General features: G+C 38.0%; 1 protein-coding gene across 4 annotated transcripts in view; it reads left to right on the top strand.

The window, feature by feature from the left end:
• Positions 1–14381, top strand: part of sema6a (sema domain, transmembrane domain (TM), and cytoplasmic domain, (semaphorin) 6A) — an 82966-nt gene extending 68585 nt beyond the window's left edge. For 2 of the 4 annotated variants that reach the window (XM_058784626.1, XM_058784628.1), the window contains 2 exons: positions 1281–1424; positions 11680–14381. In XM_058784626.1, the coding sequence (XP_058640609.1) occupies positions 1281–1424; positions 11680–12719 (1184 nt within the window). In that variant the 3' untranslated portion in view covers positions 12720–14381. Of the gene's footprint in view, positions 1–1277; positions 1425–11679 lie in introns of all 4 variants that reach the window. The other 2 variants (XM_058784627.1, XM_058784629.1) reach the window with 2 other exon arrangements.
• Positions 14382–14814: the final 433 nt, after the last annotated feature.

The raw sequence follows: 14814 nt of genomic DNA on the forward strand, positions 1-14814 counted from the left end.
TCAAAGTAAGGTTCAGCTGGATAAGGTGTATAGTACAGGTACACATGAAGTACACTTAAGTACAGTCTTGATACACTTTCCTTTAAGTAGCTTATGTCTGTGTACTTGCATTTATAATTACGTTGTATAAAGTCTGCAACACATGTAACAATCTTTTGGTTACATAAGTAGCTGTGTAACAGACTCGATCTGTTACATATGTGTAACAGTAGCTGCCTATTACATCTACATAATTACAAACTGTAATTACAGGCTGTTCCAGAACTTAGTTACATGGTAAGTACATTTTGTTTCATGTAACTACAACGGTACTACTAAGTACTTAATTAGGTAATTACTCTGTATTATGGACATCTTAAAATAAAGTGTTACCCAATCTATTAATATTAATTGTATTATTTGTTTTTATGAGTGTGTGTGTATATATATATATATATATATATATATATATATAGATAGATAGATAGATAGATAGATAGATAGATATTATGAAAAATATTCATCTCATTGTTTTATTTTGGTTTGTTTTTATTTCAAGATATTTGTTTTTATTTTTATTTTTAAGAGCTTAAAAATTTTAATAACAACTTATTAATCTAAACTATATTTTATATATATATATATATATATATATATATATATATATATATAATACAAATATATATTTATAATACAAATATATATCATAAAATACAATATTTCATCCTTTTAAGTGTTTTGTTTTGTTTTGTTTTTATTTGAAGTTTTGTTTAATTTTAATTATATATATATAATTATATATAATTATATATATAATTATATAATTATTTTTTTATTTTATTTTATTTTTTATTGAATTAATTATCTTTTCTTCAACCCTCAAGAACTGCAGTTTGGGAAACCCAGTACTTGAGTAAACTAGGTGTTTGTTAGTGTTACAGCTGTATTTAACAGTAGTTATTTCAGATTGATTTGGGTTGGTTTCGTCTTGATAATCATTGCAGCAACAGGTTTAATTTCACATGACCGTTTGAGCAATAGTTCATTTTCAGGTCAGCTGGTCATACGCGAGTTTAACATAATGGAGTTTATTCTGTGATTATGAGCAGCTTACTGTAAATTACTCTAGTAATTACAGGGATTATCAGCAAATAAATCAATCAGCGGACGTGAAATGTTGATTGGAGTGTGAATGATGTGAGATACGAGGTGTGTGTGTGTGTGTGTGTGTGAGTGATTCCCCGTGTTTAGTCCTGTCTTGTGCCTCAGATGCAATGTTAATGTGTGCTGTGCTCCAGCAGGCCTCCTCACCACAGTCCCTCCTCCGGCCCCTGGGGGCCCGCTGCTCCGGGGCCGCATGGTCAAGCCGAAGGAGGCTGTGCCGCCGGGCGATCAGAGCGACCCGTATGTGGCCGTTCCCTCAGAGACGCAGCAGGAGAGTGCCGGTAAGCCTGGGAACGATCGTCCTGTGGAGGAAACACTGCTTCCAGCGTCTGCACCGTCAGAACACGAGCTGCGCTCAAACCCGCCAGATCCTCCGAGATACACCAAACCTCACAGATCCGCCGAGATACACCAAACCTCACAGATCCTCCGAGATACACCAAACCTCACAGATCCGCCGAGATACACCAAACCTCACAGATCCTCGAGATACACCAAACCTCACAGATCCTCCGAGATACACCAAACCTCACAGATCCTCCGAGATACACCAAACCTCACAGATCCGCCGAGATACACCAAACCTCACAGATCCTCCGAGATACACCAAACCTCACAGATCCTCCGAGATACACCAAACCTCACAGATCCTCCGAGATACACCAAACCTCACAGATCCTCCGAGATACACCAAACCTCACAGATCCGCCGAGATACACCAAACCTCACAGATACGCCAAAATACCTCACAGATCCAGATTTAGTTCAGTGTCAATGCAAATAACTCAGTCTAATGACATTTTTACACGGATGCATCTGGCAGATGCTTTTATCCAAAGCGACTTGCTTTGCATTTAAGGTTTACATTTGATCAGTTCATGCATTCACTGGGAATCAAATTCATGACCTTGGCATTGAGTTACTGTTTGAGATATAGCAAATATGCTGTATTTTACTCAGTATTTCTAAATTACTGCATCAGTCTCTCATGAGCATGACTGTGTTTGTGCTTGACGTGCGACTGAAGGTTAATGTAGAGCGTGTAAGATTCGTATGTAGACGCTCACTCAAACATACAGGATTTAAGTAGTGTTGCTTTAATATAAATTAGATAGTATTGTCGTTTTTATTAGTAGTTTTATTAGAAGTTTGAGTCATTTTTGCTTTCTGACTTTTTTATTTATACATTTATATTTTATTTATAGTTTTTAATGTCTATGTAGTATAAATATAGGCATGTTTAAAATTACACTGCAAAAATTGATTTTCTTAGTATTTTTGTCTTGTTTTCAAGTATAAATATCTAAACATTCTTGAATCAAGATGCATTTATTTGACAAGTAAAATGATTTAAGATATTAATTAAAACAAGCAAAAATATCTGCCAATATGGCAAGAAAAATAATCAAGATTATTACAAGCCCCATTCGCAGATATTTTCGCTTGTTTTAAGGAAAACAAGACATAATATATTAAGTCATTTTACTTGTACAGTAAATTCATCTTGATTCAAGAATTTTTAGATATTTATGCTAGAAAACAAGACACAAACACTAAGAGAATCATTTGTTTGCAGTGTGTATGTATATACAGTATATCAATGTCTATATAGTTTTTATTAGTTTGTATTTCAGTTTTAGTTATTTTAGTAAATCAAGTTGAACTCAAAAATGAGAAATGTTTCCTTGAGAACTAGTTGAAAATGTTTTATTTCAGTTAACATTTATTTCAAGTGAAATAGTTTTTTTTACAGTTTTAGTTAACTATAATTAGCCTGTTTTCGACATCATCCCGTTTACAGTACGAGTCTGAACGACAGAACGACTCCAGCGTTCATCGGATCGATGCGCGTGATCGAGTGTGACAGATGACAGCAGCGCTGAGCTCATTAGCAACCAGCAGTGTTTAATTGACATTGATTATCAATAACGAAGCGGTTAGTCTCCTGACAGACATCAGTCGTGTCTTTAGCACTGAAGCGATGAAGGACTGACGGTCGCTGGAAGCAGTTCACGTGTTCAACACACACACAATGGTGGCAGACAGCATCACTGCTGACGTCTGAGCCTCGGTTACAGCGTTTACCGCGGTACTGAGCCGAGGCTCACACATCACATCAGCTTCTTCTCAAAGGCTTTGTTCATTTGATAATTGGAATATGGGTTGCTCTGAGTTCTGCTTGAGTTTTCTTTATGATCGTGAGCTATGCGATTATGTTGTTTGCTTTATGATGCATGGCTTTTGTATTCACTGCTCTTGCTTTTTTCAGACTTTTGTGGCAAACGCTCTTCCTCACACGGCCAGATATTTCCTTTCTGCTTAACATATTAACAAGCTCATGAATATTCATGCAGGCTCCGCCCCCTCCCTCCTGTGCGGCAGTCATGTGACGCTCAGATGTGCTGCGAACATAATTCACCAATACATCAACAAGAAATAGCCAAGTCTACTGTATTTCTATAGCGCTTTATACAACACAGATTTCACAGAGATAAACAGGAAAATAACAATCAATGATGGAAACTTTCAGCTCTGCAGAAGACAATAGTGTCATTATTCACATCAATTCAGATCCGGTTCAATAACTGTAAAATCGATTAAATATGAAACAAATTCAATTTCAGCTGTAAAGCAGCTCTGAAAGACAATAGTTTAATTATTCTCAGTTCAGTGTTGATTCAGTTCAACTGTCAAAATGTGCAAAATTCATCAGGAAACACAAAAATACAAAAACGATTTTTTTTGTTTTTCTCAAATATTTTGACATTTTAGCCTAAATCCTCATTTCTCTAATGTAAAAATCGCAATCTTGTTAATTTAATAGAAAAATAATTTATTATATTATTAAATTACTTTAATTTACTAATTTAAATAAAGTATATTTATTATTTAAATGGTAAAGTATTTGTGTATCACAGTTATAGTATTCACACTGCTTATAAATGTTGTAAATATACTGTAAAGACTATAATAAATAAATTATTAATTAAATTACATAAATGTATTTATCTAATGTGAAAGTATATTTATTATTGCATTGCTGTAATGCAAAAATCACAATCTTATTAATAAGATATGAATTTAATATATTATTAAATTACATTAATGTGAAAAAATATATATATATTATTTAAATGGTACAGTATGTATACATGATAGTAGTAGTATTTACCCTGCCTATTAATGCTGTAAATAGACTTCATTTTCTTTATACAAAACAGTTTCTATATTTTTTTTCTCTCGCTTGATTTTGTGGTTTCATGATTTACTGATGTTTTGGATGAAGATGTCAGGTTGAGCTGGTGTTCACAGTACATTTGAAGCCGTTTGTGTGTGTGTGTGTGTGTGTGTGTGTGTGTTCATCCTCCCCTCCTCCACCATCTGCTGCCATTGTGATTCCACAGGACCTTCATCCTCCCGATGGATCGTTCCAAGGCTGAACCTTTAATGTAGCCACAGCGTTTGACTAACCTTAATCTAGTGTGTCTCGCCCTCCTCCCACTCTCTCTCTCTGCAGACCTGTGGCTCTCGCTCGCCCCATCCTCCTCTGTGTCTCTAATTTATAGGTCAATTACAGACTCTCACACACACACACACACAGGAGCGTCTCTGGGGTTCGTGTTCCTGCGTACACACACACACACACACACACACACACACACAGCATCAGCAGCATCGGGCGTGGCTCAGGAACACTGAGATGCAGTCAAACACCTCGCAGGACATTTGCATTTGTTCTTTTGTGCAGCTGGACTGTCAGAGACTGAATCAATTATCATATGATTCACATGATTCACATGAGTCTTCGAGTTAAACTGATATATCAGCATAAACCCCGTTTACTTCAGTGAAACATACTTGTGTGGTGGAAATGTGTTTGTGCTGCTGTGTTGTTTTATACTCTTTATATTAGAGAAAACTTTATTTTTATATTTTCAGTTCTCATTTTAATATCAATTTGTTTTTTAGTTTAATATGCTTTTGTCATTTTTAATAGTTTTTTTCCCCTTAGCTTTTATTTTATATCAGCAATATTCAATTTATTTACTCACAGTTTTTAGTTAAGGATAATGACATTGGTGTGCTGATGTGAATATGAAAACAGAACGCAGAACATTTCATGCTGTTCGTTGTTGACATTCACATGCAGCTCTGTGTGTGTGTGTGTGAGTGTGTGTGTGTGTGTGTGTGTACACACCCGTCAGTGCAGTTCCTCATCACATTAATGAATAGAGTTTATATAGCTGCGGCGGTGAATAAGACGCACATGTAATTCCTCTATACACTGACCTCAATCTGGAGACAAAGCCTTTTAAAACACCCACGGCTTGATCCACACGCATAATCAGCTGTTTACTGCTGCAAAAACACTGTTTACCCTGGTACTGCAGCTCATTTACTCTGTCAGTCACGGCCGCTGTGGTAATCCTTGTTCTCTGATGCTGTTCTGAAGGTTAGCGAGTTAAACTAGCACTGTTTCCACATTATAGATTGTGTATTATTCACTCAGTTAAACTCACTACAGCGATTACTAGAAATACATTCACTCTGAGTGGAGATGTTTCATATCTGTGACCCTGCAGCACAGAAGCAGTCATAAGCAGCACAGCTATATTTGTAGCAATAGCCAACAATACATTGTATGGCTCAAAATTATTATGTGCTGCGAACATAATTCACCAATACATCAACAAGAAATAGCCAAGTCTACTGTATTTCTATAGCGCTTTATACAACACAGATTTCACAGAGATAAACAGGAAAATAACAATCAATGATGGAAACTTTCAGCTCTGCAGAAGACAATAGTGTCATTATTCACATCAATTCAGATCCGGTTCAATAACTGTAAAATCGATTAAATATGAAACAAATTCAATTTCAGCTGTAAAGCAGCTCTGAAAGACAATAGTTTAATTATTCTCAGTTCAGTGTTGATTCAGTTCAACTGTCAAAATGTGCAAAATTCATCAGGAAACACAAAAATACATTTCTCTTTTATGCCAAAAATCATTAGGATATTAAGATCATGTTCCATGAAGATATTTTGTGAATTTCTTACCGTAAATATATCAAAACTTCATTTTTGATTAGTAATATGCATTGCTAAGAACTTTATTTGAACAAATTTAAAGATGATTTTCTCAATATTTAGATTTTTTTGCTCCCTCAGATTCCAGATTTTCAAATAGTTGTATCTCAGACAAATATTGTCCAACAAACCATACATCAATGGAAAGCGCATTTATGTATAAATCTCATCTCAAAAAATAAAATGACTGGTTTTGTGGTCTAGGGTCACATATTACATAAAGATATTTGCACACGCCACATTAACCTCATCTGAGGTCTCCTCAGATCTTAAATCATCTCATGTAGACGGTAAAAAGGTGAGATGTAATGAATGGTGTGATATTGAACATGCGCTCATGCCGTATGCTACACACATTTAATGAGCAGCTGCTTCTGATGTTTTAATGCTCATAGATTAGTTTCTAAATATCAGACATTCACCTGATTAACAGATTTATTCGTTTCCTCTTTAAACAATCATTCAGTGTCGTGGCTTTTGAAGCGTATCTTCACAGATAAAGGCTGCAGCAGGTTGTGTGTGTGTGTGTGTGTGTGTGTGAATATTCACGAGTCTCAGTCTCACGCAGGAATCGTCTTATTTACATGCGCACGACTGCAGGATTGTGCCGGTGAAGCTCTAACACGTCTAATTGTCAGGAGTGACGTCTCATGAAATTCAAATGTGTAATGCCTGCGTGAGATTTGTTCCGCTGGCGATTCGCTCCGAGCAACCTGTGAGGAAAAGAGCCATTAAAAACAGAACACTGCTGAATCTGAATGGATTTGAATTCTTTTTAATAGTATTTGGACACTTATAAATGTCTGTTATATACAGGATATCACAGCAAGTGACATTTATTGTAAAGAAGAAGCATAAACACACTTAAACATTTGATAAAAAGGTCAGATCTGTTGTTGATAATGAAGTATCTGTGCTGGATCTCTTCACTGACGTCACTTCTCTGGTGTTTTGGTGATTTTAGAGCTTGTACAGCGCTGGGGAGGAACTAGTTACATGTAACAGAATTACGTAATTTAATTACAAAATGAATGTAATTCTAATCTGTTACAGTTAATGAGAAAAAATGTGTAATTAAATTACAGTTACAAAGGAGGTTACATCTGAATATTTTCACACACAAACAGATTTAATTGATTTCTTTCATAAATTACAGTGATTGCTCTAAAATATGAGACACCAATGTTTCAGGACACATGCTTATTCAATAACTGTTTTATTTCCTATTTGGGTTTATGTATATGCTTTATTTTTTAAGATTTTTGTTTTTTCAAAAAAATTGTTAGACGCCAGTGTTTCTGTCATAGCTATGCCAAGATTTGATTTCAAAGACAATAGTGTTTTTGTCTTGTTTTCTAGTATAAATATCTAAACATTCTTGAATCAAGATGCATTTACTGTACAAGTAAAATGATTTAAGATATTAAGTTTTGTTTTCTAAAAAAAAAAAAATCAAAATTTTGTTCGTTTTTGTAAAAATTAAACAAGTAAAAAAAAAACAAGTAAAAAATATCTGCTAAAATTTTGAATCAAGATGAATTTACTGTTTTCTGTAAACAACAACAAAAAATTAAAAATTAAATAAATAATATATATCACTGTAAAAAGTGATAAGTTGACTTAAAATGATTAAGTAAATAATTTTAAAAAAGAAGTTAAGTGAACTTGACAATTCACTTAACTTATTTTTTAAATTATAATTTACTTTAAAATTTTAAGGCAACGGGTTTCCTCAATTTTTTTAAGTTAAGTCAACTTATCACTTTTTACAGTGATATATATATTATTTATTTTATTTTTTATTTTTCGTTGTTGTTTACAGAAAACAGTAAATTCATCTTGATTCAAAATTTTTAGATATTTATACTAGAAAACAAGACAAAAACACTAAGTAAGAGAATAATTTTTTGAAGTGTGTTAAACAAATCTCTTATAATCTTAATTGAAGTGATGAAGGACAGTAATCAGTGTTGAGTTCTAAACCTGCCTGCTTTACATGCTTCAAAATGATTATCAGTTGAAAACATTTGTTAGAATCATACTAATGATAATGCTGAATAATATCCTGTGTCATATCAGTTAATGGGAATATTTCAGACATTTTCGAGTGTCCAAATCCAGTGAGAACCATCTGAACCCTGACACTGTGTGTGGAGAGGGTCCATCTGCAGCCCTCCATCTCTCCTGGTTTTGTCCTTTTTATGGCTCTTTGAAGTTGAGTAACAGTGCATTAAGGTTAGAAAGGATCTTCAAAGGTTTTCTGAGTGCTGGCGGTGCTCTCCTCATCCTCAATACGAAGAGCTTTTAACCTTCAGGAGATGTAGAAGAGTCTTCATCATCTGTGCTGGATCTCCAGCCAAACGAGTCGGGCTCTGCTGATCACGTCACGCGTCTCTACATGTGCTCGATAAATAAACCATGTGTGACCCTGGAGCACAAAACCTGTCATAAATAGCACAGGTACACTGCTTTTGTCTTGTTTTCTAGTATAAATATCTAAACATTCTTGAATCAAGATGCATTTATTTGACAAGTAAAATGATTTAAGAAAAAAAATAATCCAAATGTTGTTAGTTTTAGCTTAAAACAAGCAAAAATATGTCAATGGGGTAAGAAAAATAATCTTAATTCAAAGGCTAAACAAGATTATTTTTCTTGCCCCATTGACACATATTTTTGCTTGTTTTTTTACAGAAAACAAGACATAAAATCTTAAGTCATTTTACTTGTACAGTAAATTCATTTTGATTCAAATAGTTTTTTAGATATTTATACTAGAAAACAAGACACAAACACTAAGTAAGAAAATCATTTTTTGCAGTGTGCATTTGTAGCAATAGCCAACAATACATTGCATGGGTCAAAATTATCAATTTTTCCTTTATGCCAAAAATCATTAGGATATTAAGTAAAGATCATGTTCCATGAAGACATTTTGTATGTTTCCTACCGTAAATATATCAAAACTTCATTTTTGATTAGTAATATGCATTGCTAAGAACTTCATTTGGAGTCAAATATTGTGCTATCCTAACAAACCATACATCAATGGAAAGCTCATTTATTCAGCTTTCTTTCAGATGATGCATAAATCTCAATTTCAAAAAATGTACCCTTATGACTGGTTTTGTGCTCCAGGGTCACATATAAATCTAACAGCTCTGAATGCATTGTGGTACTTTTCATGAAAGAAGAGTCTTTCCAACATGAAAATGAATCCGGTAGAGCCGCGTCATTTCTCAAGGGTATCGTACAGTAGACGCTTTAAAACATCAAACAGAGCGTCTCCTGAGAGGAACAATGAGAGTGAAGTTAAAAAGAGAGAAGCGCCCCTCAGATCTAGATGCGTGACGGCGTTTTGTCATCTTCGAGAGAGACTCCTTCAGAAGATCCGGAGCTCTTCGTACAGCCCACATAAGAGCCACAAATATTCAAAACGATACGAGACTCTGAGTCCATTAAACATCTCTAAAATCTGGACCTATGCGAGCTGTGTGTGCTCCCCACTGAACAGCACTTCTGCTTCGTCTAATGGAATAGCTTTTATGAGTTTGTAAAACATTGGATTTATTTGCCTCTGTGGAAATATAGCAGCACCTGTGTGTATTTTAAATGGCTGATCTGCTGATGATTGTGTGGCTGTGGTGTTTGGATGGGAATGGGAATGTAACCTAATTCCTCAGCTATTGAATAGATTAAGACATCTGCAACAGATCTCACAGGACACCTCGCAGCTTCTTCCATGAGTGTAAATGAATGCACATTATTTGTCTCCTTTAGATATAAAGACGGTAGTTTTATCTGTATATATCCACCTTATTCTTCATGTATAAATGGGCGTGGCCATTTGTAACTTTTATGGGTCTTGCTTCCGCTCTCATTTGCTTCCAGCTATTTTTAGCTGTACAAAACTACTCGTTTTGCTGCGTGATTTTGCAAATTGGTACGTCTTACCATATTTACCTTAATTATGAACACACTGGTTTGTAATGCAAACAGTTTTACCGTTTACTGCACGATGTTATTCTTCTCGTTATTTCTCTACAGCGGCTAATGAACTGGAAGTCTCGCACATAGGCTTGCTTCCGCGTTTAGGAATAAGGTGGATATTGCAGATGAATCCAGCAGTCCTGATTTTAAGCATGCATCGACGTGCACGTTACTCGATTCACACAGAGCGTGTTTTTGCTTTGAAAAATAAGTGGAATGGGGGAAAAATGCAAGGTCTCAAGACACATTTTTTTAAAAAGTTGAACTTATTTTAACTGGAGCGGCATGTTTTTAGAATTCTGTTTCATGCACAAGATGCTGCAGAAGATGCTGCCATTTTTACGGGACGCGTCCTGGCCAGGATTTCTGTATTTGAGGAGTACAGATGCAAAAGCCTCTAATCAAGAATTTTCTTCTAAAATGAGCATTTTTATCAGGCTCCTATGTGTGAGTTCAGTAATTTCACTTTAATTAATGCCAATGAATAGGTTCTTTTCATTGCCATTAAAGTGAAATAACTGAACATAAACATAGGCGCCTGATAAAAATGCTCATTTTAGAAGAACATTTTAAATGGCACTTAGAGGCTTTTGCATTGCAGTGCGCACTGGAACAAATTAAACAAGAACAACAGTGCAGAATACAGTATACATAGTATTGTTGTATACTATAGGAATGTATATCAGGATATATGAATAATAAACATTACGTGTAACACTATAAGATTATATGTTAGGTGTGTTTGTTTGACTTGATTCGCCGGTGCACAGATCAATTGTTGTAGACTGCAAAAAAATGATTTTCTTTCTTAGTGTTGTTGTCTTGTTTTCTAGTATAAATGTATAAACATTCTTGAATCAAGATGCATTTACTGTACAAGTAAAATGATTTAAGATAATAAGTCTTGTTTTTCTTAAAACAAGCAAAAATATCTGCCAATGCGGTAAGAAAAATAAACTTAATTCAAAGGCTAAATAAGCCCCATTGGTAGATATTTTTGCTTGTTTTAAGAAAAACAAGACTTATTATCTTAAATCATTTCACTTGTCAAGTAAATGCATCTTGATTCAAGAATGTTTAGATATTTACACTAGAAAACAAGACAAAAACACTGAGTAAGAGAATCATTTTTTGCAGTGTGTGACATTAACATACGAAAGCATGAAGAGCTGTTCTCTGTAGCTCTCATACAGCGATCGATCTGCACGGCACAAACAGCCAAAACCTGGATATTTTAGGCAATGTAGAAATCCTGGCAAGGATCTGTCCCTTAAAAATGTTGCGAATGCAACAATCAAATGTATCCATCTAGTGTGTGTTTGCATAGAAAAAAACGACGTAAAAGCAGTGCAATGGAAAAACACATTCTGTGTGAACGCCCCGTTACTTTTGCGTTCTAGATGAACTTTGGAAATTGTGTCATTTAGTAACACACTGTGAAACTCTGTTTTCAGGGGTGATCCGCGAGACGTACCACCGAGACCGCGATCAGATGGTTCCCGTCACGCTCCTGGCCATTGCTGTCATCCTCGCCTTCGTCATGGGCGCTATCTTCTCTGGCATCATCGTCTATTGTGTGTGTGACCACCACCGCCGACGAGACTTCGAGCTGCCCGGTCGCAAAGACAAGGACTCGGTCCAGTCCCGACGGGGCTCCATGAACAGCGTCACCAAGCTGACGGGGCTCTTCGAGACGCAAGCCAAGGACGGCCGGCCGGAGGCCATTCTGACCCCGCTCATGCACAACGGCCGCTTGGCCAACGGAAAGATGCTTATCAAAGCCGACCAGCACTTGGATCTGACCGCTCTGCCCACGCCCGAATCCACACCCATGCAGCCGCGGCGCAAACCCAGCCGAGGCAGCCGCGAATGGGAGCGCAACCAGAACCTGATCAACGCCTGCACCAAAGACTTGCCCTCCATGGGCTCTCCGGTCATCCCGACGGATTTGCCGCTGCGGGCGTCTCCGGGCCACATCCCAAGCGTGGTGGTGCTGCCTTTGCCCCAACACCAGCATGAGTATGTAGAGCAACCGCACCGCGGAGAGCTCGCCGATGACCAGGCGGCCACGCTGGAATACAAGTCCCTCAGGAGCCCGGATAGCGAGAGAGCGCCTCCAAGAGTCCCCCAGCGAGAGGCGTCTCTGGGCCCCATGGTTCCTCAGATGGGCAAGAGGCTGGATGTGCATTCGTCCGTGTACGGCCGCGGCTATCCCATGAGCTCGGGCCTCAAGAAACAGCACAACACCAACTCATCCAACTCATCCCACATGTCCAGGAACCACAGTTTCCGTGTGGAGACGCCTCCTCCGCCGGCTCCGCAGCGCGTGGACTCCATGCACGTCACCTCTCCGCCGCCGATCCTCGGTCTGTCGCGCCATCCCAGCCTGAGTTCGTACGGCTCTCTCTCCAGGCATCTCAAGCCTGACGTTCCTCCTAAACCCAATCTGGTGTCCCTTTCCACGAAAGCTAAGTCCGGAGACTCCTGCACATAATCGGGCGGGATGAGAGACGGGGAATGTGAAAGTGCGTCTGCTTTGTACAGCTGTGTGTACAGGAAATGCAACTCACTTTTCTTTTGTTTGTTTTGTATATTTTGTAATACATCATGTGGAGCTCAGGCTGATGCGTCTCTGTTCCCGGAGGATGCAACAGGAGGAACTCCGGCTGGGAAAGTGGCTGCATTGTTGCCAAAAGCACACCGGAGACGGAAGCTACGAGAGACGCCACGGTTATCAAGCACTTGGACGCACCAGAAGCTGGAGTTTACAATGGAAAACTGTGAAAAGCCGCCGCCTGGACAAAGCAATCGAGTTCTGCCTTCGCGCAAGAGTTGAACACGTCTACTGAAAACGTCGACTGAATAACACGTGACTGTTAATACTAATAGCGGGTTGTATTTATTTTTAATAAAGTGCTTTTGCAGAGAGAGCGTCTCTTTTAGGCTCGACTGAGACGGGAATGATCGTTTTAATTTGAATTAATCTATTTAAAGTCATTAAACTGGAGCCAGTACTTCTGTCCACTAACTCTTGCTAAGCAAAGTCAGAGACGACTCCGGAAGCCTGGAATATTTCTCGAGCCGTGCCAGAGGGGCTTGTGGGTAGAGCTTACAGCCCACAGACAGGAACTCCTCGATCTCACCTCTTCATAGAAAGTCCATCCGAGTGCCATTCTCGCCGCACTCGAGACGCTTTCAGACGGACGCTTTCCTCTCGTTCATGTCCAAACAAGCCTGTTTTTCTCCTTCCACCTGTAAATTTGTGCCTTACACCCCTGAGTAGTGAAGCGTTTGTTAGCTGTTAACTGTCGTAGTTCTTATGATGACGTTTGTTTCCCTTGTTTGATTATAAAAAAACGAAAAAAAAACACGTAATTGAAGAATGTAGGTGTTGTCGTCGTTGTCGTCGACTCTGGTCCCTTTGCTAACCACAAATGACTTTGTGCTTGATTTCTGATTGTGCCAATGAATCGTCGGAGTCGGCCCTCTCGTTGTGCTGGAAGAATGTTTGATTTTGTTTTCCTTTGTCCTTTTTTACTTTTCACAAAGTCAAGATGATGTTTTACACTGTTTGTAGATGACTTGTTGTGTATCGGGCTGCTTCGAGGCAATAAGAGAAAAACACACGAACGAATCGGATATGACGTTTCTCCCAAACACACACACACACACACACACACACGATGTATATGATCAAACACAGTTTTTAGGCAGTGAATACAGGCTGGCTCCTGTGTAGATATGCACTCCAATAATATTAGGAAACAGATTAATGTTTTCAATGTTTGTGACAGATTCCGATTAATATAATTTTCTAGCTCTATGGTTGTGATGTAATACGAGGGATTGTTATTTAACTATTTTGACACACGTTTTATTGAACTTGACGTCCAGGAATCTAGTTTTGGCTTTGTAGATGTTGAATTCACCCAACTCTCTGGATTTATCCGCTCCGGCCGTAGCGAACGGAGCTCGAGGTTCCCAAGCTGGTGCCTTTCTAGACGCCACTAGACTTTGGAAGTGGAGTTTGTAATCTTGTATGATATGGTTTTGTCACCGGCCCTCTCCCACATCTGATTCACAGCTAAATGTATGTTGTAAAGAAATTCTCTTTAATAAATGGAAAAAGTAATAAAAACATTTCAGATTCTTGTCACAGAGCTTGTGTTTTTTGTGAAAGGTGAGACGAACTGCCTCGATGAGTGCTTTCGGTAATCGTCGTCACGTGAGGGTTTGGCACCTCCGCAGCAAAGCCTCGATTGTTTGGCATCTCTAACCGTAAATAAACACGGCGATAAGAATCGCTCTGGAGCCCCGCGTGGCCCTTCCAGACGCCCGTCTTCAGACGCGATGACAGATTAAATGTTTCTGCATTAAAGGTCTCAGGTGTCCTGTTCCTTTGTCTCAACATGCTCTGTTTGCTCAAGGCTCTTGTCTTCACTTGGATACTAACTACCCGCTTTGTGTTCTGTAAACAGAGACTGAATCAGCTGAGATCCACACAATGGCTTTGACCTCCAGAACTCGATTGTTTACAGTCGCGATGCAGACCTAAGCGAACGCTGCTGACTCACGGTCTGAAATCTCCA

The sequence above is a fragment of the Onychostoma macrolepis genome, chromosome 08 (assembly GCF_012432095.1).
Source record: "Onychostoma macrolepis isolate SWU-2019 chromosome 08, ASM1243209v1, whole genome shotgun sequence".
NCBI classification, from domain to species: domain Eukaryota; kingdom Metazoa; phylum Chordata; class Actinopteri; order Cypriniformes; family Cyprinidae; genus Onychostoma; species Onychostoma macrolepis.